The following is a 24761-nucleotide window of genomic DNA, read 5'->3' as shown; positions in this document are numbered from 1 at the left end:
TGACTCCTGCTGCCAGTTCTTCCCATATTCCTCTCCTTCCTGCACCAGTGCTTGTGACTGGCCATCCCCAGGGGTCTGGGCCTGGTCTGGGACAGCATCCTTCAGTTGAGTGACTGAGACTGTGGCAGGCAGCAGGGATTCAGTTACAGCTTCTTTGGACTGGAAAAGTTTATCCAGCAGCTCCTGCAGCAGGGATGGGATCTGAGGGAGAACCAGCAGCCATTCTTTAATTCAGTCATCAGAACCATGCAGCAGTTTCCATATGCACATTTGTAATTATATTATGTGAACTTCACAGCAAAATGTTTAGTGATAAGTCAGTTCCAGTCGGGATTATCTTGGTTAATCCCTACTGGACTCAACTGTACTCTTTTACAGTAGAATTGACACTGGACATTTGTGCATGCTTGTATTTTTATGATATTTATATTATATTAAATTTACCAAAGATTTGGTACCAGGTTGTTTGTGAGCTGTTGCTGGTATCAATTTACCAAAATGTTAGCCGATCAGTTATTTTCAGAATTTAATGTATTGATCAGTTTTTTGACTTTAAAATAGTTTTCCCCCGATTACACTGTTGAGTTGCAGATCAGTAATGCACAACAACAGATTCCTATATCATCAGATTTTGCTTATTTTCTGGTAAATTTTACAAAAGAAAGACAAAGGCGGCCCCCACCTTTCTGGGGCTCTCAAACTCTGCAATGCAGGTTGCACAGACTATCTAAAATCCCTTTAAAAATTATAGTTGGACTTGTTATTTACTTATTCTATTGTACCTGCATTTATGTTGTTTTTATTGTAGTTACTCTTGTTTTCTGAGATCATTTTTTACTATATCTTTTGATTGCCCTTCCCCTTAGGAAAGCACTTTTAGCAGCTATAAGAAAACATTGTGCACATTATGTTCAGAATTATTATGTTGCTAAATCTAAACTGAAAGCAATTTCACGAACCTTGATAAGTATGAGTATACTTGTGCATGTTGTTTGTTACTTTTATTGTTGCTATTGGCCTTATCTTTTCAGGAGAGGTTCTTACATTAATAGTCTTCAGGGAGAGGATGGTGGCTTGAGCAGCAGTGAGCTCCTTGGTCAGGTCAGAGATCCTCTGGGTGAGGCACTTTTGCTCCACGTCCATGCTCAGAACCTGTCATGGCAGGAACAGCACAGTTCACAGAAACGCAAAGTACAAGGCACTACCCTGACACAAGGGGCTTATTTAGATTATATTCATAACCAATTATAGTTGATTATTAACTATGAGGTTGGCACTTCAGCTTTGCGCAAAAAAAAAAAAAATAGCAACATGCATTTTGGAAAAATGTACATGCTAATCTCAGCTCTTCTGAATTATGATAAGTGAAATCATAATCATAAAGTGAAAGAAAACATAAACTGGGCCATACGGTGTCGTGGATGAATATAGCAATGGTTCTGGCCTGACAATATCCAAACCTCAGGTCTCACCATGGTTTGAAGCTTCTGCTCTAGAAGTTTATTGCTTTGCTGAGTGCTGGAAGTGTTTTCCTTGAGCCTGAGAGAAAGAAGAATAGCAGGCGATAAAGCTGGATTACACTGAATCGGGCAGGATTGCTGGGTCCGTTTAAATGTATTACATTTGAGAGCATGAAAAAATCAATCATACAGAATAACACACATTCAATTAGCATGTATCGGACATAAAAGAGCACCAAGACCTTCTCTGAAAACAATTGCATGACCGTTAGTCGTATTATCTGAACGTGGTCATCTATGGTCATCTATGCGGCAAATGCGTGAAAAATGTGATGCAAATACGTCATACGCCAAATGTGAATCCATACCTATTGAAACTATCCTTGACACAGTTCAGCTCAGCCTGGGTTTTCTGCAGTTCCTCCTCCATGCACTCCATACGCACTATTGTCTGCAGCAGGCTGTGACGTAGCTCTTCATTCTGCTCCTGCAGGAACCTGGAGACAAGTCATAACACAACTCAGAGAGAAGAAAGGGTACAATCCGCAACAACCAAATTTATTTTTCACAACACTTCCTCTGCCTTACTGTTGTCCAGACAACAAGGACTGCAGCAGAACTCTGCTAGAGTACTACTATCAGGACTGGGTCCTGGCAGCTTACATGAAAAGCTATGTCGACCTTAGTCTGGGACTATTTGCTTCAGCAACTATTATTGCAACAGGGAATGAGAAAATGGTCACATGGAAGATGGTCACAGAGCAGTCTACATTCTAAGTATCTAGCCATTAAAATCTATTATTGTGTCTTCTAGCCCATGACAAGTATTCACAGTATATTAAATTGTTTATCATTGTTAGTATTCCAGCACTGTTTTTTGTTTTTTTCATTAATCATTTGTAATACAGCTTTGATAACACCATGCCTACTGATGTCATGCCAACAATTTTACATTTGAATGTGAGAATAAGAAACAGACACGCAGTTACAGAAGAATTATAGAGCTAAATATTCTGGACACCTACAGCTTTTCCTGGATTTTAATTGTCAAGCAAACCACAATAGTACACCATAGGAAGGTTGCGGTTCCAGAAGCATATTAATACATAAGAAGATGTCAACAAGGAACTTACTGGGCTCGTTTAACATCAGCCACAGTATCCTGCGAAAGAACAAGAGCAAGAGAGGTTGGTTGTTAGACTTCAATACACATGCCTGTGAAAAAGCAATTAATTCAGCAAAATCATGTTCAATGGAAATAATAAAAGATAATTTGAAAATAATTTTACCACATTGGACACACAGTAAAATATCCAGTGTTAATTCAACTCTAAGCAATTATATGAGTCCCATAGGGACCATATGTACGGTGTACGCGCTGAGTAACACATTTCACTGTGTACATATCAAGTAGTTAACTTGAATTGATTCAGTAAATATTCAGCTCTTATACAGTATGTGAAATAAAATGCCATAAATTAATTTGGAAAAATGAATCAACTGAAATAATTCTAAAAAATACTATAAAATGTTTGGATCAGTGTGCTTATCATACAAAAATGATTTATGATATTACATTTATCATGAAAATACAAATATAAATACACCTTTTTAATGATCAAATATTGAGGCATCGGACTACGCACAAACTGACTGTAAACCACTTCATTTCTGTGAACAAATATCTGCCACCATAACAAGGGACACACTGCCGTTTGGTTGCAAAAATGAATAAAATCAGCATCAGTTCTTAATTTGTGCCGTAGCGGATATCCAGTGATTTCTCACCTTGTGTTGCATCGCCGCATTCTTGTAGCATATCTGTTCGTTCTTATCACTGTTTTCCACACTGGTACAGGTGGTCAAGGCAGTATCCTTATTTTGGGACGAATCTGATTCCTGTCCAGGGACTTCAGAGTGGATGGTGTCCTTGTGGCTGGTGTGGATGGTTTTGGGGGCAGAGGGAGATTGTGGAGATGGGCTGTAGTGAGCATGGTGGTGATGGTATTTCTCAGGACGAGCTTGATGGTGTTTCTGGCGGTGAGGGAGGGGGTCAGGATGGGGATCTGCGTGGGTGTGGTGGCGTCTCACCACATATGGGCTCAATTCCGGGCTGGTGGTGGTGCCGTCAGTCAGCAGGAGGTTGTACCCTCCCGGGTGTTGTTTCTCCCCTCTGTGGCCCTGCCCATGCCCTAGTGGAGGACAGTGTTCAGGGCTATTGCCGCTTGCATCGGTCTGGCCTCCTGGTGTGCGGTGTTGTTTCTGAGAACTCCCATCTATGGGCTCGTGGTGGCGATGATGACGCTTGCTAGAGTGGGAGACCTTGCTGGAGTGGGAATGGCTACTGGACACGACCGACTCTGGGGTGCCCGCGCGGTCTTTCTGCTGCCTGTGCACCCGTCCTCCCTCCTGCCTCTTCCCTTCTGCTCTTTTCTCTCTCCTGGGAGATTTTTGCGAGGCACCAGAGACACCCAGAGTGTTAAGACGCGAGGGGCTGATGACCTGCCGGGTGATCTCGTTCAGGAAGGCTGAGAACTGGAGCTTCTCCTGTACAAAATTCTGCCGGATGGCCTCCTTCCTTTTTTCCACATCTACGTCCTCCATCTTAGACATTCCCACCCCACCTCTTCCACCTCTCAGCCCCCCTGCAGTAACCTCGACATGGGTAGACAGCACCTCCAAGGACTTAGTCTTGCGGACATTATGAACCCCACCCGCCGCTCCCCCCTGCCCTTGCTTGTTCTTCAGGATGCCTTTGCTGGGGAGCTGGGCGGAGGACGGAGCCTTCTTAGGCTCCGCTGAATCCAGAAGGATCTCGGTGTAGTCATTGAAGGCCAGGCTTCGTCCGAGGCTAGCTGACTTGTAGAGAGGGCTATGATCCAGCTGCCGGGACCCGGCATCCTCACCGCTGTTTGCATGGGGAAGCCCCTCGTCACTCTTGCTGTGGCTGCGGTGGAGCTTGTGCACACAATCGTCTCGGCGGCGCTGATGGTCCGGGTGCCTGTTCTCATGTCCCTCCACATCGGCTCGCTCTCCCTCATCCCAAAATCCCTGCCCCCCGACGGGAATGCTGCTGCACGATTTGGAGTGCCGGGGCCCTGGCCTGCCGTCCACGAATGCCTCCTTGTCAATGCTGGCCTCGGATGACCAGGAGGAGGACGAGGAGATGCAGGAATGGGATCGGGAGGAGGAGGCAGCCGGGTCAGGGTCGTGCGAGTGGCTGCGTGGAGACACGTCCGAGCAGCGTCTGCGGTGCGGAGAGCTGTGGCCGTGTGTGAGATCCTGGGGATGGTCTGGGTGTTCTGGGGCGCGGTGCCCGTGATGCTGCCGATGGCCCTGACTCGCACTCCCACTGCTGCTCCCTGGCGTGCTATAACTGGTGAATGAGTCAAGAAATTAAAACAAGTACAAAATGTCACCTTCCACTTGCCTAAATAAACAAAGTTCTTAACATTCTGTATACACCCCTTGTCCTAAGGGTAAGAAATTACCCACCTACACTAAACCCCTAAAATAAAGCCCTATTTTACATGAAGAAACAACCTGTCACTCATCACAAACTTTGTCATCAAATTTCAAGTTGAAAATATATAATTTAGGGTTTTTTCTCGGCTGGTCATTTTTGACCCTTAAGACAACACAAGGGTTAATGTAAGGTTCTGTGCAGAGCAAACCACCCCAGTTTCATCACCTAAATAGTCAAATATTCACATATTATTTCAGGAGAAGCACTTACCCTTGACCTTCGCTGTCCTGGTGGTGGGAGTGGTGAGGGACATAACTTTGGTGCTCCCTAGCCTCGGTTTCTTCATGACAGGGATTATGAACTGGGGTGAAAAACTTATGCATCACTTGTCGCTTTCCTAATGGTAGGTTGTCGATTCCTGCTCGGGGATCCCCTTGACTACGTCGAGAAGCGGGCGTAGCGTCCCAGAAAGAGTCGCCCTCTTTCCTCTCATACTCTGACCTGTGTCTAGTTCCTGTTCCACGAACCGGGCTGCGATCGGTGCATGCGTTTTTTTTTGGACGCCGTGGCTTGGAAAGGGTGCTTTGGCTATCCACTGAAGCCACTGCCTAGAGAGAAAACAGTGAGCTGCTTTATAAAAATACGATCCTGTAAGTATTTGACCTAAAGCTTGCATAAAGTGTCTAAATATTTTCACTTATTTGTGGCGAGTTATTTAATTATATGCATAACTGTTAAGGATATTCATGGATTGTATCTTAAATTGTACTTTCAAGGGATTAGGCTAAAATGATAAGATCAGTAGAAAAATAAACGTACCTTTTTCATGTTTCAGGATCCAGGATCTGCAGCAACATAAAAAGTACTATATTAAAGTATACCAGATTTTTTTTATTTTTTATTTTCCTTTCATTGCGGGAGTTAGCCTACATGTCTATTCGCTCAAAAGACCCAGTGGAAAAATAAGACTGGGGAAAATCATTCAAATTTATCCCTGAACCCCTCCCTCAATATTCACTTGACGTAATTATGTTCTATACGCATCAGCACCGGAGCGTGATACGTGATTGCCAATGAATTTCCTGTGTGCTCAAAGCCCCCCAGCAATAGTGCGCAAACAATGGTACATTTCATCAGATGTTGATTATCTATTAATGTATTTATAAAGATTTTGTTACGACGTTATATATAGTTAGCATTACAGAAACTCAAAATGTTTTTCCTCTTTAATGTCCCATTGGGCAACAGTGACAGTATCCATTAAAAAATGTTACTCCCATCTGCAACTTATTGACTTTGTCTATATTCCCCCAAGTGGTTTGCTTCTACATAGCTGGCCTTATTATGTCAGTGTCACTGAAATGGTTATTGGAAATAGAGTCATTAATTATTGTATTGAATTCCAATGGAGAAAATGTCTCCTAAATGTACACTGAGAATGAACTTTATCTTCTGTACCCTTCTCACCATTCTCAGTATCAAAATGCATATTGCCATACAGAATGGTTGTTAGCAGCATATGATACGTATTTTTAAATACTCTTTTGTGGCAGCTGCCAATATCACTTTTTTTGTTTTCTCAAATATAATAATTGCCATCTATTCTGGCAAACAAAAACAAACTTTTCCATTAGTGTGAACTTGGTCATTATCCTAGCGCCCTGGGGACCTACACTCCCAATCAAATGTCAGTGGTATAAAAGAGCACTGCCCACAATCAATAACAACATGCTAAATATAATGAAAGAATATGGAACACCTAGTAACTACTTCCCAGAATAACCATGAAATCCACTGTGGAGGTTGTGTCCAGTGGCAGGGTTAACATGTTGCATAATCCAAACCATGTGATATAAAACGTCTAAGGACCCCATTCACTTCACTATACTGATGAACCCAGAAGCAGCTGCATTTAAATAAAAATGTATGAACAAGGTGGAAAAGTTTTTGTCTATGCAACCACGGAGCACAGGTGGAAACAGGTTTCTTTTGACGATACATAACTTGTTCGGTTTTGTATAAGATAACCTAGAACCTTCCAGGCTGATTTGATGCAACTGTTATTGAATACAGGCACGTGATAAGCCCAGATGAGCTGAATGCCCGGTTCTCTTCATACGGTCTTCAGATCCAGAAATTTTAAACCCAGCCACAACCGTTGCTTCTGATATCAAAAATGAGTGCCAGTGTGACCAAACCAGAGCTGAATAAATAAAATAACAATGCATGCTAAGTTTGGCATGCATTGCGAAAGCCACAAGAACTGTAGGGATTTTTTTAATGTGGGTAGACATGCTGACTGACTCGGCGAAGAGATAGAGGCTGCCATACATATGACACTTTACTGAAAATATAGATTCGATACAGCTCCCATTTCCATATCATCCCAGTTGACTCTAGGGCACACAGAATGTGCCAATTCAGTATGGTCTACAGGCAGGATTTCAGCCTGTGGCCTTCTGAGGACAATGCTGCAGTGTTCTGCATGACCAGCACTGCTGTCAGCATAGGGCACTGTACTGAGTAGAGTACACCCTCTAGTGGACAAAGAGTAAAACCGCTCCTTTGTTTAAAAAAAAGTAAAGTAACAAGCAGGCTTAAAGCATATTACCATATTACCATATTAGTCCTTCCCTGTTTACTGGAAATACTCATTTCAGAACAGCTCCTTAATTTGTGCATTTTGGATGAATTGCACTTTGGGTGCATTCCATTGCTTCCCCACCATGCTTCATACGACTGAAAGCAGAAATGGAAGGCATATCTTCTGTCACTGGAAGAAATGTTTGAATCATTTGAATCAATATTGCGGATGGTACAGTGCCTTCACAAGGGAAGAGAAGAAGACTTAATCCAAATATCTGTTTGTATTACCTGATATAAACACATCTGCAGCGAATGAGGGAAGTACAGCATCAGTTGGGTCATTTATTCCTAAATAAATCTAAACATTTCGTTATAACCAGTGTTTTTCCTTACAAGCAAGGATAGCAAGGGTCCTGAGGGGAAAAGGTTTGAAATTGTGGAGGGACACGCTGGTGGAGGAAGACTCACACAGTATAGCACTACTTTCCGATCAGACGCACATACATAAAGTTGCAGATAGATAAAATATACTGTCAATTGGATCATCCAAAACTACCAATATTGAACACACAGACACAAACTCTGTTACATTACTTGTTTGATAAATTTTACTTGCATCATGAACATAATACAGAGACCTTTAGTATGGTTTCCTATAGTTCAGCCTTTTATTTCTTAGGTTTTGCAGTTAGATCTGAGAATTCAAATCAGACTGAAGCAGAATGCAAATACCAAACTCAACTAAAATATTTATAGTAAAACTTGGTCAAATATTCAATGAACAAAGAGTTACAATAGTTAAAACAAATAAAATGAAGACAGAGAAAATCTATGCTACTGTACACAGCACATTTCCTTTAGAAATTATATAACCTTATCTACAATAGGGAGCAACAAATCCCCCAAGCAGCAGTTGGCTATTAATAGGACAGCGATGCTATTGTAATTTCTCACTGCATTAAACAGAGTTTGGATCTGAATTTCAAAACTTGAATCTAAATATGAAGCTGTAACTTAAATGTCTGACAGCCATAAAAAAACATCCATAAAACAGATATTCCATTTATAATTAATGTATGAATTCCAAATAGAATAGGATCTGCTGCAGTCCCCCAAAGTTCTTCTTCTTCCCAATCCTTCCCTTAAGCCAGTCTGTGACGTGTCGTCTGCACACAGTTGGGCTGGTCGTCTTCCCCCTTCTCACACATCACTCCACCACCAAGTCAAAGCTCTCTGCCTCGACAAATTCTGCATTCATTTGTGCAGCTAGTAAGTCAAACTCTGACATCTGGGGGGGGAGGAGGAGATAGGTGAAAGGTCTGCCACAGTGCTGAAGTAACTTTAGTGGTTATTTCTGGCTTTGAGATACTTTGCCAGTTAATTGCATTTTAACTTTTAACATAATTTAACTTAAATATGTCTGCCTTCGTGATTATTTGAAAGGATCAAATGTATGTATGAAAGCAAGAGCTTTGCTGTTTCGGCTGATACCCTATTGGCTGTAATGTTGTAATTTCATAGGAGAATTAAAAGGTGTTATTTATTTCCTCTTTTCCACATGTTTATGCTGATGACTATGCCCCCTGTGAAACTGAGCTTTTGATAGTTAGTCATCCTTCATGCAGACATTTAGGGGAGTCCTGACGGGTACTTCAGGGAGAAACCTCTCATTTTTCATTTTCACTTTCATTTTTCATACAGTAGGATCGGAAAAGACCTGAGCAACACTTTTGCCAAACTGGAAAAGCTCACAATACGTAAGGATTCATTGGCTGCTATTGCTGTTAATGACATATTGGAAATTGTTGTTGTTAACATGAAAAATCATGTTGCAGGGCCAATGAACAAATGTGTATGGAAGTTTTTTAACTCTTTAAATGTTTTCGCTTTCCTCTTCATGTAGTTGCCAAAAGGAAATCCTTGTTTGATGACAAGGACCTGCAGATAGGTCCTTATCTTTTGTTGTACGGGTAGCAATTGAAATTGTACTTCCCTCTAGGGTCTTTCAGCACACTTATCCCTGGTTATGGGTACTTTGTTGTACGTCGCTCTGGATAAGAGCGTCTGCCAAATGCCAACAATGTAATGTAATGTAATGACGGGATTGGTACAGTTTCGGTCTGTATGTTCTGATATTTAGCTGGGCATTTAGTTACCACAGCAGCCATAACCTCTCTTTTCTCTTTTCCATAAATGCTGAAGGCAAAGGCATCCAATGAATGTGATAGGTACGAGTGCCAGGTGTTGCTCACCTGGGTTTTCCGCGGGGCTACCCCACCCGCACCTCCCTGTACCCTCTCAACACTCACCTTTATCTGCTGCACCTTCTTCCTCCTCCTCTTCTCCTTCACCAGCGCCACGCCCGGGATGTTCGGGTCACACTCGGGCGAGTCGGCCACGCTGCCGTTCCCCTCCTGCAGCGAGAACGAGCCCCCGCACACAGACAGCGAGGTGTCCGTGCGCACCCCGGACTTCCTGGCCCTCCTGGCCGCCACCGGCGGGGTCTGGAGCTGCTCGAAGCCGAAGAGAGTCTCCCGCCGGCAGGGCGTGGGGGAGGACGGCGTGTGGACCGGAGAGCCCGCGAAAGAGTGGTCGCCGGCACTCAGCCGACTGTAGGAGCGGCGCACTTTCTGAGACCACTCCAGGCCCGCGGGGTCCTGGGGCTGCTCAGGAGGAGGGTCGGCGGAAGCCAGGATCGGGGAGAGGATGGCGGGTTTCGGCAGAGGGGCGGCAGCAGGTGTGGAGGTGGATATTCTCGATCGCTCCCACTTGGGTCCCGACAACCTAGTGGCATTCTCCTTGTTGCACTCAGCTGAAACCTAGGGAAGACACAAATGTTTGATTATTGATTAAAATAATTTGCATGTTTATTATTGTTGATAAGGACCTTATAAGTTGAGGTCCTTATATGGGTTTTTTTTCCCCTGATAAAATTCAACTTAGAGAAAAGCAAAATCCTAAAAAGAGATGCCCTTTGAATCACCAAAACTGGAAAGAATAAAGAACCAGGTACATAACAGATATGACTTTTCATATTTCTTCCTCTATTTTGAACACATTCCATACCCATTTCCTTGGCAATCTCCATTCCCATGCACTGCAGTACCTATCTCTGCAATGTAATATATAGGGCCTTTGAAAGGTTAAGGATGGTTGAGGAAAACTTGCAGTGAAGGATTTAAAGGCTTAATTCCCACACTCGCTCGCAACCCCAATTTGAGGATGGGGTCGCCTGACAATTTTGGGGTGTTGGGGTTGCATAGACAGATTTGCGAACATTCATGTGATTGCATCAGAAAAACGTTTGGGAACCCTTGGTATAGTACGAACAGAACTTGATGGATGAATAAAAACTCTAAATGAATTTGGGCCAGAAGACACTTACTCGAGGACTACGGCGTACTGATGGGACAGGAGTTGTTGCAGGCATCTGTGTGAAAGAAAGAATGCAACACAGGGAATTCATATTACTCTTCATTGGTCATACTAGTCTCCCTTCCCCCCCACCAGAATCTGAAGAAACAGTAGCTGGGGCTGACCTGAGTCTTCCTCGGAACGATCTTCCTCACGGTAATGTTACGCTTCACAACAGGGAGAACGCTCTGCTGGTAGGTTCACGGACAGACAGGAATTAACAGCAGAGATTAACGCACACAAATCAAAGCCAAGTAGTGACTTTATTCATTTAAATGCAGTGCACATCAAGTCAATTCAGTGAGGATTTACAGTTATAAAGCTCACTTTATTGCCATACAAGTACGTTACATGAGTGCTAGTGGGGCCCAAATGCTTTGTGCTCAGATATCCTTGTCAATAGGCGTATAATCTTTCCACAACCATAATAAACTATACAGAATCAGGTCTAACTTAACCATTTGCGTGCATCCAGACGGCATAACCATGTTGCCTGCATCACATTATCTGAACCGGTAAAATTTCTTATGAAAATTAAAAGTTACGTTCGCTGGCTCGTCTAACAAGTAAGCAGACATTCAGCCCAAGCTAGCTAAATTATTTTTGCAAATTGACAGATTCTGCTTCCTGCAATAACAAACTAGCCACTACCTAAAAGGCAAATACTGTCAAACATTGTCAAACGAGCAGCAATCTGACGATACGTTAGATAAACAGCATACTCACCACATTTTCATTGTTGACCTCCATCGTGTTTTGACTGCTGACCGTATTGGATAATCTCGTCGATCGCCTTCGTTGATGTGGGCTGTCATAATCTGAACAGCAAGACAAGACCACACACATTTTCATTTATAAAATATTTTGATCGTATTTAGCTAGCCAAGCTTTAACGTTAGCTCTCTGGGCACGCAGCTAACCATATTTCAAAGTGTGCGTTTAAGTTGCGCTATGCTTGACAATGAGCTAACATTACGATCAACGACTTGTGACATTACATAAGGCTAGCTAGTTTAGAAAAATCAGTATCAAGCCAATTTAGTCTAGCTGTTCGCCAATGCATACTTGGATTATCGTTATCATTCCCCTGCTCCACCAACGATGGTCGTGTAGTCCGGTCGCTCATCTTGATTATCTTAACTTCTAAAAAAAATCTTGCTATTCAACGTAAAAGCTAGCTAAATAAAAAAAGATAGGCTACCTAGCTAACAATAAAATAGGGAATCTGACAAGGCGCAAATCACTCAAATAAGTCAATGTCAACGCTGCTCTGTCATATGCATCAATATTTTGTGTTTATTGTATACATTTAATAAAGTAAAAAGTTATATCGTTTCTGCACGCCGCGCTAGCTAAAAAACCAAGAGGCCACTATTATTTTTTTCAATTCGCCCGCCGAGAACTAACAGGAAGTTCCGGAAGAGTTAGCCAGTTAGCTGCTGTCTTAAATTATTGCCTGTAAAATAAGAGATTAAAATGCTATGTGTCAGAATAATTATTAGATATACAATTGGAGAAATGAAAATGGTAAAAATATATATGCATTAGTGAATAACGTATAGTGAAAAAATAGCGAGCGGCGTTCGTCATCATTGTGCGACTGTCCCGGAAGAGACGTGGCAAGTAGGGAAGTCAACAACAGCGGACTTCAGCACAATACGACACATATTTCAAAGTATTCAACTACAAAACCTGTTCATCTGAAAGGCTCTGGGTCCACTGTCAACGTCTTCAATTTAGGTAAATAACGTTACGTATTATCTTTCATAGTGAACGCAAGCTGACTTTACACTTTACAGCTATGAGCTTGCAAATCATGTCACTCAAGAGCACCCTCCCCAGCTGTACATCAGACTTGCTCAAGATAACTAATGTTAGCTGACACAGCTAGGTTTGCCAGTCTGTTAGCTGTCTCACTACTAAACATATAACCAACACTGTTAGGATTTTTTGCAACAATTGTACACGAAGACCACATATTGTATTCAGAATGGTTTTCCACGCTGGTATGCGCTCGTTTGCTAGCTGACTACCTATCTGACATAAAGCATTGCTATCTTAGATAGCTAGCTGCCTAACTATATGACGTTTGAATAGTCAACTAGAGTGTCACATTATTCTGTAATTTAGTAGGAAAAGCAGTCATTAATTTGTCAGTTCAAGACCGGCGTTTATATTTTTGTAATTGGGAATCGATGCTACAAATGGAAGCGCACGTAGTGACGACACACTGTCTGAAGTAGGCCTAGTTTAAATTGACCAATTACATTTGGCTTAACTTAAATTAAAATAATGAGTGTTTACACATACTGCCCTACATTTTTGGTGGTTGCGGTATTGAGATATCACAGTCATGTGACTTTAAGATGTGTTAAATCTTATTGTCATAGGTGAGTGTGTGTTTCTTTCTTAATCTGTGTGCCACAGTGGTCACTTTGCATGAGTGCTAATGTTTCTCATAAATTGTGTGTATTCATTTCCCAGATCAGACCATGGGTCTGTGCAAATGCCCAAAGAGAAAAGTGACGAACCTTTTCTGCTTTGAGCACCGAGTCAATGTGTGTGAACATTGCCTGGTCTCCAACCACAGCAAGGTATGTGTGGAATGGGTAGGGAATACTTTCTGTGACTCAAAAGTTTGATTTGTAGTAAGTACAATGGAAATTCCTTATCCTGTACTTTGTGTATTATGTATTTAAAATAAGCAAACAACATCAGTCACTGGGTCCTTGTTTAAAGTAACCATACAGCAGCTATAAATATTTGAAATAACCATAAATTATCACATATGGATGTATCTTATGGTAATACATTTAAATATGAATAGATAAAATGTTTAGGCTGATAAGTCGATATTGCAATGTATTTGCTTTCTAAAATTTTGCTGATGCTTAATACATATCATAATAATCCCATTTACCTTTACAGTCACTTTAAGAGTAAATAATACAAGAACAAATGTGCAGTTGGCAAGTTGTGCAGTTGTGTCACCCAGAGTATGGGATGGTCGTGACAGTTAGAGTAGTGGCTCCCAAACTCGGTCCTGGAGTACCCCTGTGTATGCTAGTTTTTGTTCCAACCCCAATAGCCATCAAATCATTTTTTATAAGATGTTAATATTTGTTCATTACCGTAGGTGCTTTTCATCTTAAGATGTATTATTTACCTTAAAAGTACAATGGGTAATTTCAGACTTCTAACGGTCAAGAGAGGAATTGCAGCAACAAACACGCTCAAATGACAATACTGTTTATCCCACCCCTTCTCTGTGAACACGCTGACATTGAAATGCCATTGGCTGTGGCTATTAGAACCTATTTTTAACCAATGAGCTTGAATTATTGTATTGACAGGCCGGCAATCTGTAATGTTTTGATACAGATTGCTGGCCAGTCAACTGCATAGATTGAAACCCAAATTTAAGGACTATAAACACAGGCAGGGGGTGAGTCAATAACACTGTCAGTGAGCCTTTTTCAATGATAGGAAGGTATTTACAATGTTTTAACACAAAATCTTACCTATTGTACTTTTAAACCACACTATGCCGGAAATAGCTTTGCAATGGCAGGAAGAATAAAATGACCACATTCATATTGTGCTTATTGTACAAATAAGACGGCGGTTAACTAATAGGTTCATAATTAGGTAGTTGAAAATGTATTTATTTTAATTTGTAATTTATTTCCTTTAATGTATAAACACAGTGCAGGTTTGCCTTTGAATTCTTCTTTATCTTCCAAATGGCTAGGTTTGGTGGCCAGGTGTCAACATATTCACCAATTAGGAGCCTACTGATTCACATCAGTCTTTTATTTGATCAGTTAAAAATAATTTTGCACTTTATATGCATTTCTGCAAAATGTACATGCATTGTTTGCAATATCGCACAATTTTATCATTTATGGTATGCAGGTAGTCCCCCTACACATGAAAAATGAACAGCTTGTTAAAATTCCTGGATTACAATTGTCGTTGCAACGAAAACCGCACAGGGGAACTCCAGGACCGTGTTTGGGAACCCCTCGGTGCTCTCTAGCGTCCATGTTTGTTGCTCTCTAGCATCCCCTCCAGTGTCTCCTTCTCTTTCCTGCTCACAGTGCATTGTGCAGTCTTACCTTCAGTGGCTCCAGGACAGCGATTACAACCCTAACTGTCAGCTCTGCAGCACCCCACTCGCAGCCCAGGACACTGTGAGACTGGTGTGCTATGGTAAGGATGAGTGCTCTATCTCTTTGAACTGACACATGCATTGGAAGTAAAATGACTGGAGTAGTTGCACTTGTGTACTGATGAAACTGGAAATACGGATCAAATTCAGATCTAATTATTAACCTTTCCCAGTTCAGGCTGGTGTGAGCATTAATTTTGATTACACTATTAACTTACTGTGAACAGACAATCCCTTGTGATCCTGATGTTAATACATTCCTCAGAAGAGTGTGTTATTATAAATAAATCAATTATAAATTGATACATGTAGGTGGAATTTTTATGAGGAGTTAATGATGTACAGTACGATGATCCATGAAAATGTAAATGAGTGAAAAGGTTATGTGCATCTACACAGCAATGCATTTCTCTTCCCTTTTCCCCTTCAAATGAAAGATGTTTTCCACTGGTCCTGTTTGAATGATCTGGCCACCCGCCTGCCCCTTCACACCGCCCCCGCTGGCTATCAGTGCCCCTCCTGCCAGGGCCCTGTGTTCCCCCCCTCCAACCTCGCCAGCCCTGTGGCCGACGTGCTCCGGGAGCACCTCTCCTCTGTTAACTGGGCCAGAGCAGGCCTGGGCCTGCCGCTGGTGAGCAGCAGCCTCAAACCTAAACCTATGCATTATGGTCAGGGCCTGGAAGCACAGACACAGGGCTAGTTACACAACTGGTGACTAATTATTAAGTTTTCATCTGTACAGAACGAGAAAAAAAAGAAACCTTTCTGGATAATTCAAGAATAATTGAAATGTGGGTGTCTCGATGGCGCAGCCTGTAGAGCCCTGACCGCATGCTCATTGCGAGCCGCGACGTCGGCGGTTCGAATCCGACCGTCCGACATTTGTCGCATGTCTTCCCCTCTCTCGCTCCCATTCTTCCTGTCTCTCTATACTATATACTGTCCAATAAAAAAAAAAAGAATAATTGAAATGTGGGCACACAAACACTATCAAGACCACAGGACAAATATTGCAATAAACTAGCACTCAAAAACACAAAACCAATAGTCTGAGACAGACACTGGTGAAGGCAAAACACTGTCAAAATGCATAAGGGGAAAGAGCAGTGAAAGGTGACAGGATTTTTTTTTTTTAATTTTTTATTATTGGATAAGAATACAATTTGGATGAAATGCATTCATTATCAAAGTTGTGACTTCTTACGATGTCCTGATGGTATTGTGAGCTTTTATTGAGTAAAAATAGGGTGGTGTTTATTTTGTATAACAAAAGATAGTGTACATAGGAGGCTTTATGGGCAGGAAGGAGTCTGATATCCCTTGCAGTAGCCCAAAGTAGCTCTGGCCATTGTACCAAAAAGGCCCTTGCATCTTCTGCTTGTCCTTTAAATGTGTCATGGAACATAGAATTCTGGTTTGAGTGGAAATGTTGATATACCCTAGTTCATTTGGCACCTGTTCTTCCCAATGTGATCTGTGTGATTTTAATTTCATACATAAGATTGAGGAAACAGTCGAGGATGAAGAAGACTCATCACAAGATGTCACTGACTACAACAGCTGGACCTCGTTTGAATGTAAGTATAACCATTGTGAGATTGTTGTGGATATGGCATCCATTTTAGGATATTCTAGGTTATATTTTTCACGGGTAAGCTGTGCTGTTCCAGTCTGACTACAAAATGTCAGTAAAAGCATGCTGATGAGTCAAGATCAGGGGATAAGATGATGCAGGTATACTAAAACATACTTCACAGCACAAATTCCTTGCAGTCTTAATTCACTCTCTTAATGTCAGCGTAAGTGTCATGTTTCATACAGTATATCTCTTTAGAAAGTTGTACGATTTTATTTGTCTTGTAGTATTCACAAAACACAGGATAAGGGTGGGAGTAAGCTACAATTGTTTACATTGTGTTTAGATCTCAGTAACGTGAAATGATCACTACTCATTGTGTCCAGAATTATTGAGTATGAGTTTTCTTTATTACAGTGTTACATCTCTCGCTCTCTCTCTCCCCTCATTCCAGCCATCCGGCCTCCAGCTCCTCCACTGCAGGCAGTTGACGCTCATCCCACCCAGTCCTACAATCCTGACCCGGGACCCCCTCCACCTCCCGCTGAGCTGGATTTTGGGGTTACCCAGGACAACGGGGGTCTAGTGGCCCAGACTCACCCTGTGGTCAGTGTGAGCATTCCCATGGCCGTGGCCAACGAGTCCATCACCATCCACACAGGTATTACTGACCACTCTATCACCATCCACACAGGTATTACTGACCACTCTATCACCATCCACACAGGTATAACTGACCACTCCATCACCATCCACACCGGTATAACTGACCACTCCATCACCATCCACACAGGTATAACTGACCACTCCATCACCATTCACACAGGTATTACTGACCACTCTTACATACTGATCAGCTTATGGACAAGAGTGAAAAGCTACTGCAACGGTCAACCAAAAATGTGCTGTTGGTCCTGCTTTAACACTGGCTTCTGGTGAAAATGATGCGAGCCACTGTGTGGCATTAAATCCTGCCATTGCCAAGTTGGGCCAGCAACCCCACAGAGCAGTACATAATCACCCACAGGTCGATGGTATCATTATGAAGGATTATCCTTGTTTCATTGCCTAGGGGCCTGCCAACTACACATACCTGACAACGTTCTCTGAAATTTATGGAGGCCAAAGGTAATCCTATATGATCAATGCATATTTGCCCATAAATGCTTCATGGGCGATGTAATCACAGTGTATCTACAGAGAGAGGATTTTAGCTATGTAGTTCACTACCATGCGTGGTCAGCTTGTCTAGTTAATCCATATCCACTAGGTGGCAGATGAGGCAAACTTAAAAAGCCATCCACACGAAGAAACAGGCAATCACAATATTTTTTAAATTGTTATTTTCAACTACTTTATTAATTTAAGTCATTAATAACAATTAATAAAAGCATTTTTTTTAAAGAAAATTAATTGTGGAACCACATAGAGGAAAATAGTTTTGGTTTAAAAGCAGTTTCACTACTCGATAAATGGTAAATGGACTGCATTTATAGAATGCGTTTATGATAACATGGTCATTTTATTTTCTCTAGCTATCTACAGCCACATATAATTTCTACCAGTGAGTTTTATGCTTTTCTTTACGCAAGGTATTTGCTATGACAAATGGCAATAGTTTTAACTACTCCCACCCATGTAATGGCCTTGAGTTTGTATATAGTTACAAAGTGTGAATGTACTGTTTTCCAAAACATGTTCAGCCCAGACAAGATTCTTGTATCATATGATGGTATTATCAAGCATTTGCGTAAGCTTTGACTTGAATTGGTCTTGAAATTGAAACAAAAAAGAAAGGTTGATTAAAATGATGTGCTTCATAATGAACTCTGATTGATTTAGAAAAACGGTCCTTGATAGTCCTCTTCCTTGAATTTTGCATTACAAATATGCGATGGTAACAACACTGTTGTTCTTGAAAGAGGCGTAAAGTGGGGGATTTAGCTTTCCCTGCTTGGACTGTAGGGAATGTGCTTATTGTACTTCTTGTCTGCTTTGAGCCGGGGGATGCATTTCCCCTCATTCACCCTCCTGTGAGACACCCTGCTGTTTGCACTCTCACCCTCGGCACCACACCCCCATCCCCCGTCCCCATCCCCCGCAAACAACTGTTTTTCACAAACCATCTGGTTGGCGTAAAACCCAATCATCTTGTGCCCGGTCAGCCATTTGCCTATTGACGTTCGGCAGACCCACCCAGGAATGCAATTATCTTGTCAGATAGTCCGGCAGCCTGGCCAGAGGATCATTTGAGACGCTGCTTTGTGGGGGCAGGGATCAGCAACACCAAACAGTCCTTTGGCACTAATGAAGAGAACAAAGGGTTATTTCTATGTCTCGCAACTGGCTTCCAGGAACTTATTCTGTATGCCTGTCTGTCTTTCAGTTAGAAACTTTGTTTAATTATTGCAGCAAATTAACCGTTTTAGTTTCCTGACCTAAATTATTTAGTTAAGACAGCCAGTCGGTTATTACACTTTTGCATTACCAAATTAAACTCCCCACCCGTTTTGTTTCCGGTTTCTGTCTCTGGGTGTTAACACTCAAAATTAAACCAGTCAATTTTTGATCCATATAGTGAATGAGTTGGGGGATGCTTTCTATTTATATCCAGTGTATACATGTCTCTGATTAGATAAAATGTCTGACCAGCGGCGCCTTAAGTAACATAAGACCAGAGTATGTGGCTCACCAAGGCCACTAAGCACTTCATGAGTCAAAACAGCTACTGGAGTGCCTGTAAAACAATTTTGTTTAAATGTATTATTTTAGAAAACTAAAATACTGTGCACTTTGTGTTTTATTGTACATTGTTACCACGTTTTTTTTTTTTATTCTCTCTTCTCTTTTTATATTTTCCAAGCCAGTCCCATTTTAGAATGTTGAAGTTTTGGTTTGACGTTACATTGAATTTGTGTGTAATCGGGACTTAACTCTCCCCCCCCCATTTCTCTCTCAGCCTCCTCTCCCAGGAAGGTCTACGACACCAGAGAATCGGGACACTCCTCCGTCACGCAGATCGACTTCGATGACGACAAGTACCGGCGCCGGCCAGCGCTCAGCTGGTTTGCACAGATACTCAAGTCAGTTTTCTCCAGCTCGTCTTCCGTCTGTACCTGTACACACTTGTTTCCCATAGCTCGGTGTTCTCTAACCTCATCTCCTGGTTTCTGTTCTGTGGATCACTCTTAACAGCATTCAGACCTATATTCTAAACCAAAAAAAATGTCATGCATTTTTAGAATAATGTAATACAATTGTATATGTTGTTTTCAAAGATTATCCTAATATTTTATGGATAACCCAGGGGAGAAACATTCTGAAAGATGTCCCTTACAGTTGAAATACATACAGTGAGTGACAGAATTAAAAGCTGTCACAAAACTGTTCATATCTGGAATATTCCTTAATATTGCTCAGTTCATTTGTTGTTTCCAATTACTTTAGACGTTGGATTTCCTTATGCTTACTATCCACCATCCCCTCCCCACAGAAACCGGTCGGGCTCAAAGCGGACAGCTCTAACACTGAAGCAGCGAGTTCTCCTTGTTCTCCTGCTGGGAGTTCTGGGATTCTTCACCCTGATTATCATCATGGCGAAGCTGGGACGAGTGTCGGCGGACTCAGACCCAAACCTGGACCCCCTGCTCAATCCGCACATCCGCGTGGGGAACTAAAAGGCCCCTCTGTGTACAACCCCAGGGCGGGTAACCGAGAAAACAAGCTGAAATACATGACAGAAACACACATTGATGATACAAAGGTTATGACTGGGACCAAGGGGAGCAGAGATATAACTCCACTCTTGGACATTGAGGGAGCACATTACCCCTCTTTTGTTTTGCCCCAGAAACCCCCTTTTCTCCCTCTCCACGGCAGTACAAGAAGCCAAAATGGTATATTTTGTAAAGTGTTGTATTTAACATTCTGTTTTAATACACTTGCTTATTAGTACATCCAAATGACTGCCTATTAGTCTCCGTTGGCTAATTCTGTGGTCATGGAGGCAACCCCCTTACCAGCAGGACAGGCTGTCCCTTGACCCTGTTTACCTAAATGCCTTTCTGTTTTATGCTCAAGGGCACAACCTCTCATAGGTTCACATAGCCTGGCTGAATCCTCTGTTTCTGCATTCCAGTTAATTTTAGCACTGGTTCATCATCAGGAAGTGGGTACATCGGTTTGTGTGCTTAGTGTGGGGCATTTTGATTTGTATATGTGTGTGTGTAAAGGATTGTGTACTCACAAAACAAATTTTCTTGCTCAAATTGGCTCCTGGTTGTACACACCGGTTGTTATATACATAACCCCATATACTGGATATCCACTGTTACTGTAATAAATGGGTTGATCTGACTTCGGCATTACTGCATTTCAAAATGTTTAATACTTCTGTAGAGAATACAGTCTAGAAAATGTTTAAATAATGAATATATGCTCAGAACAGTAAAAAGCTGTGCGATTGATATGAAAATGAATTGGTCAGGAGAAAGTAGAGAAAATAATCATAATATATTGCAACAAGGCAGGGTATATTTTACTATATATAAAACATGTATATGTACATGGATACAGACCGACAGGCATACCTATGAACTGAGCTGTTTATTCGGTTTCAACATCTATGACACTAATCAGACCTTTTGTTCAATTTGTCCGTTTGCTTTTATTTTGTTTAATATTTCTGTTGTGGAACTGTATGACTTCATTTTGGATGCTGACATCTTGGCAAATATCCTTATTAAGGATTTTAGATGTGTGATCAAAACAAGTGTATTCCTAAGCAATTGGTCAATAATAGGAAATGGAATAGGTTGTTGGTCTCTTTTATTGCCTGGTATGTGAATGAATCAATTAATGTATTTGTTATTTCCCCTAAAATTAAGTGTGCATTTATTTTGTGTACATAGTGGATTGACAGGCTGATCAAGCATATTTTCTCATATATTCATTGTGAGATCATTTACTTTACCCTATAAAGATGAATCTTCATTTGTTGTATTTTGGAATTTCTTGTTGGCTGTCCTAAGTTTTTTTTTTTTCGTTTTTTTTTCCCTCAACTCTTCAGATATCTTTACTCTTCAGTATTGACCAGCAGCTGATGTGTCTTTTACAATGAATCCCACCCCACCCAAAAATAAAGTTCAAAAACACTCTGGGGCTGAGTACGAAGACAGAATCTCACTGGTTATTTTAGGGCCTACTAGTTTTTTTTAGGATTTACCCAATCATAACCCAGTTATTGTAAAATTTCCCTTCATTCCAGCTCTGGTTTTATTCACTATTTTGTCATAATTGTCAATCAAGTCAACCCTGCTGGAAAAAAAACAAAACAGATAAGAGCACCAGCAATTCTATACTGGTTTAAGATGTGTTTTTACATAGCTGGTCTGTAAACCAGCTTGACCACTTTAGGCTGGTTTAAGCTGGAAATTGGCAAAAAAAAATCAATGGGGGAGGGGAGGTAGCTATGAGAACAAGTGAGAACAAAACAATCAAATCGTGGTAAGCAATAATGATCCAATTGTTACTATTATTATTATTATTATTATTATTATTATGAAATGACTGCTGTGTTCATAGTTTCGTTCACTTAAAACGTACTATGTACTGGAAAATAATTGTAATCGGCCCATAGAGCGTACAGTTAAGTTTTTCAGCCTTTCCATTGGTGTCTCCCCTTGGCAAATTGGTAATAAGCACGGGGCAATGACAAACGAATTTGCGTTTACCTCACTGGCTATGCAAGTCTGCACGTCGTCAAACGTGACGCAATACACCAAAAACATGGATGAGAGATTTTCTACGATTTGATATGAGCACTACGTGCACAGAACTAGCTAAATACAGATCTGTGACCACTAGTACAAACATGTTTCACGCCGTTGTAGACCACAATGAGAAATGTCATTAGTCATACTGACTGGCTAGCTTGAAGGTGCACTGCAGTAAGACCATGAAATGGATCCTAGCTTCAAATAAATAGTGACGGTATAACACATTTTAATAAACACATTTTCATGAGTTACTTCACCTTAGTTCAGTGAATGTGCTTAAAGCGAGTGGCTTGTCTGGCATAAATTAGGCTACACCTGACATTTAATATAAAACCTTTATTGAATCACATTTGTATGTTACATAGCTACAATAACAGGACGGTACGTGTGACATACTTGGAAGTAAAGATAATACATGAGTGAAGCGTATCTTACGTATATAGCTAGTTGGACGGCCTTCAAGCAACTTCAGTCTATCCCCTCACGAAAAGTGGATCCATTTTAGGTGGTGCCTGTGAACATCAACAAACACATCTAGCCTCAAAATGGCTGAATGGGTTGTTTAGCTAACGCTCAGATCCCCTCGTTTGACGCACGCTGTGGTAATTTCCCTATTTATAACACTTATAACGCGACAAATGTTATCTTATAATAATTTCATTTTCGTTATTGTTCGGTTTACTTTTGTATTCATATTTTACTCACTATTCAAACGACTGCAATATACATCAACATCGCTGCTTCTAATTATTATATAGGCCAAGTGGTTTTATTTCACTTAAAAGTTTAACGCAATAAACTAGATTAATCAATCCACCAACTGAAGCATATATATTTATTTCACTAACATTGACCCAGAAAGTTAAGTGTTGTCGTGACGCACAGTTCAGCAATGCACCAACTCAAAAGGAGATCCGGGAAAAGTGGCCGACCCAAACCAGTTTCGACCGGTTTGACAAAGCCTTCCCACTTGTAAGTACATATCAATCCGCAAGCCATGACACAGTGAATGTGACGTCACTTGTTATTTTTTGAAACGTTTCAAAATGGTCATCGAATGTTGTAGAAAACCAATAGAAAAGCAGTTCTCTCTGGCCGCATTATGTTGCAGGACCGCAACATGTTGTCATTGTATAGCTTTTATATTTGCTATTATTAAATCAAAGGTCTAGATAAGGTATTTCCACTCACAAGAAAAAGGGTTATTCCTATAATGACTTTAAATACTATCAAAACCCAATATGCCATTAGCTCCCATTTAGTGTCTACCATTGTTCTCTGTTTCATTCAAACGTCTTTGCCGTTGACCAAACAGATCATTCACAAACTGAGCAAAATGTGTTTGTAGATAACATTGACGTAGTACGATATTAGAAAGTATTCATTATTAAAGAAAATATATGTCTTGGCCCAGTTTCAATTCATTGGAACAAACGATATAAATAAATCAAATAATTATATAAAATAAAATGTTGACGCATGGAAACAAGAAACGACGACCTGTTCATTTGTTTCTTTGAACAGAAACTATTTTCGGCCCTTTTTTAATTAAGGAACTACTTCTCTTTGCGGACGCATTAAGGGCAGTGGATAGACAGCTTCACACCAGCTATATATTTCTCTGAACAACTGCACTGCAGCACTTCTCGCGCTGGCTCAGAACGGGTAGCTATTGTACTGAAATGATATATATATTTTTGTTTCGTTCGTCAGAGTAGTTGTTGCGTTTTAAATTGATAAAAGTATAGTAGTTATGCAGCATGGAAAGTATTCAGCCTATAACTTATCACCGCGGTGTCGAAAACGAGTGTAATTTAGTTAATATCAATCCAAGTAATGTTACTAAGTTCGTTTTTTGTTTTTTTTCGAAAAGCAACGAATTCGAACCATCGTGGTAAGACGTTTTTAACCGTAACGTTATAAATACGATAATTTAGAGCTGACACCATGCTTAGCTGACGAATTTAAGTTAACTTACCAGTTATAAATGTTCGTGATTCAGCATCTAACCGAGTTAACGCTGTTGACTTAACTTACTGTAACGTTAAGATATTCAGCGTAGGGTTATACAACGTTAACTTAGTTGAAAGATGAAATCTCTGTCCTTTAATTTTTTGGGTCATTGTCGGCGAAAAATGTACGCTATGACATATTTTAAGTTTCGTATTACATAGTATATATCCATGTCAATTTAATTAGATGAAAACGCTCAATTGTGTCTACGCAGTTCAGGGAGGCTGTTGGCATAATAGCATAAGCAAGATGGCGCTGAGTACCGACCTCTAAAAAGGGTGTGGCATTACGTTGTCGC

General features: G+C 41.0%; 2 protein-coding genes and 1 long non-coding RNA gene across 4 annotated transcripts; 1 reads left to right on the top strand and 2 right to left on the bottom strand.

The window, feature by feature from the left end:
• Positions 1–8551: 8551 nt before the first annotated feature.
• Positions 8552–12311, bottom strand: cdca5 (cell division cycle associated 5). Of its 2 annotated transcripts, none has more exons than XM_061236496.1 (6): positions 11992–12311; positions 11653–11744; positions 11052–11117; positions 10898–10942; positions 9822–10331; positions 8552–8800 (listed from the first exon to the last, which is right to left on the bottom strand). In XM_061236496.1, exons 1-6 carry the CDS (start codon positions 12050–12052, stop codon positions 8720–8722), a joined length of 855 nt encoding a protein of 284 aa, XP_061092480.1. In that variant the 5' UTR covers positions 12053–12311; the 3' UTR covers positions 8552–8719. The 2 variants fall into 2 exon arrangements, with proteins under 2 accessions (XP_061092480.1, XP_061092481.1); XM_061236497.1 differs by having other exon boundaries at positions 11052–11114.
• Positions 12312–12534: 223 nt separating this feature from the next.
• zfpl1 (zinc finger protein-like 1) lies at positions 12535–21665 on the top strand. Its single transcript, XM_061236750.1, has 8 exons — positions 12535–12666; positions 13411–13520; positions 15027–15138; positions 15535–15728; positions 16599–16674; positions 17128–17334; positions 19633–19756; positions 20167–21665. Exons 2-8 carry the CDS (start codon positions 13419–13421, stop codon positions 20348–20350), a joined length of 999 nt encoding a protein of 332 aa, XP_061092734.1. The 5' UTR covers positions 12535–12666; positions 13411–13418; the 3' UTR covers positions 20351–21665.
• LOC133125052 (uncharacterized) lies at positions 18799–23409 on the bottom strand. Its single transcript, XR_009708379.1, has 3 exons — positions 23156–23409; positions 22886–22962; positions 18799–20397 (listed from the first exon to the last, which is right to left on the bottom strand). It is a non-coding gene; the product is annotated as an uncharacterized LOC133125052 (long non-coding RNA).
• Between the last annotated feature and the right edge of the window lie 1352 nt (positions 23410–24761).

The sequence above is a fragment of the Conger conger genome, chromosome 3, assembly GCF_963514075.1.
Source record: "Conger conger chromosome 3, fConCon1.1, whole genome shotgun sequence".
In the NCBI taxonomy this organism is placed as follows: Eukaryota; Metazoa; Chordata; class Actinopteri; order Anguilliformes; family Congridae; genus Conger; species Conger conger.
This window is presented reverse-complemented; position numbering and strand designations above follow the sequence as displayed.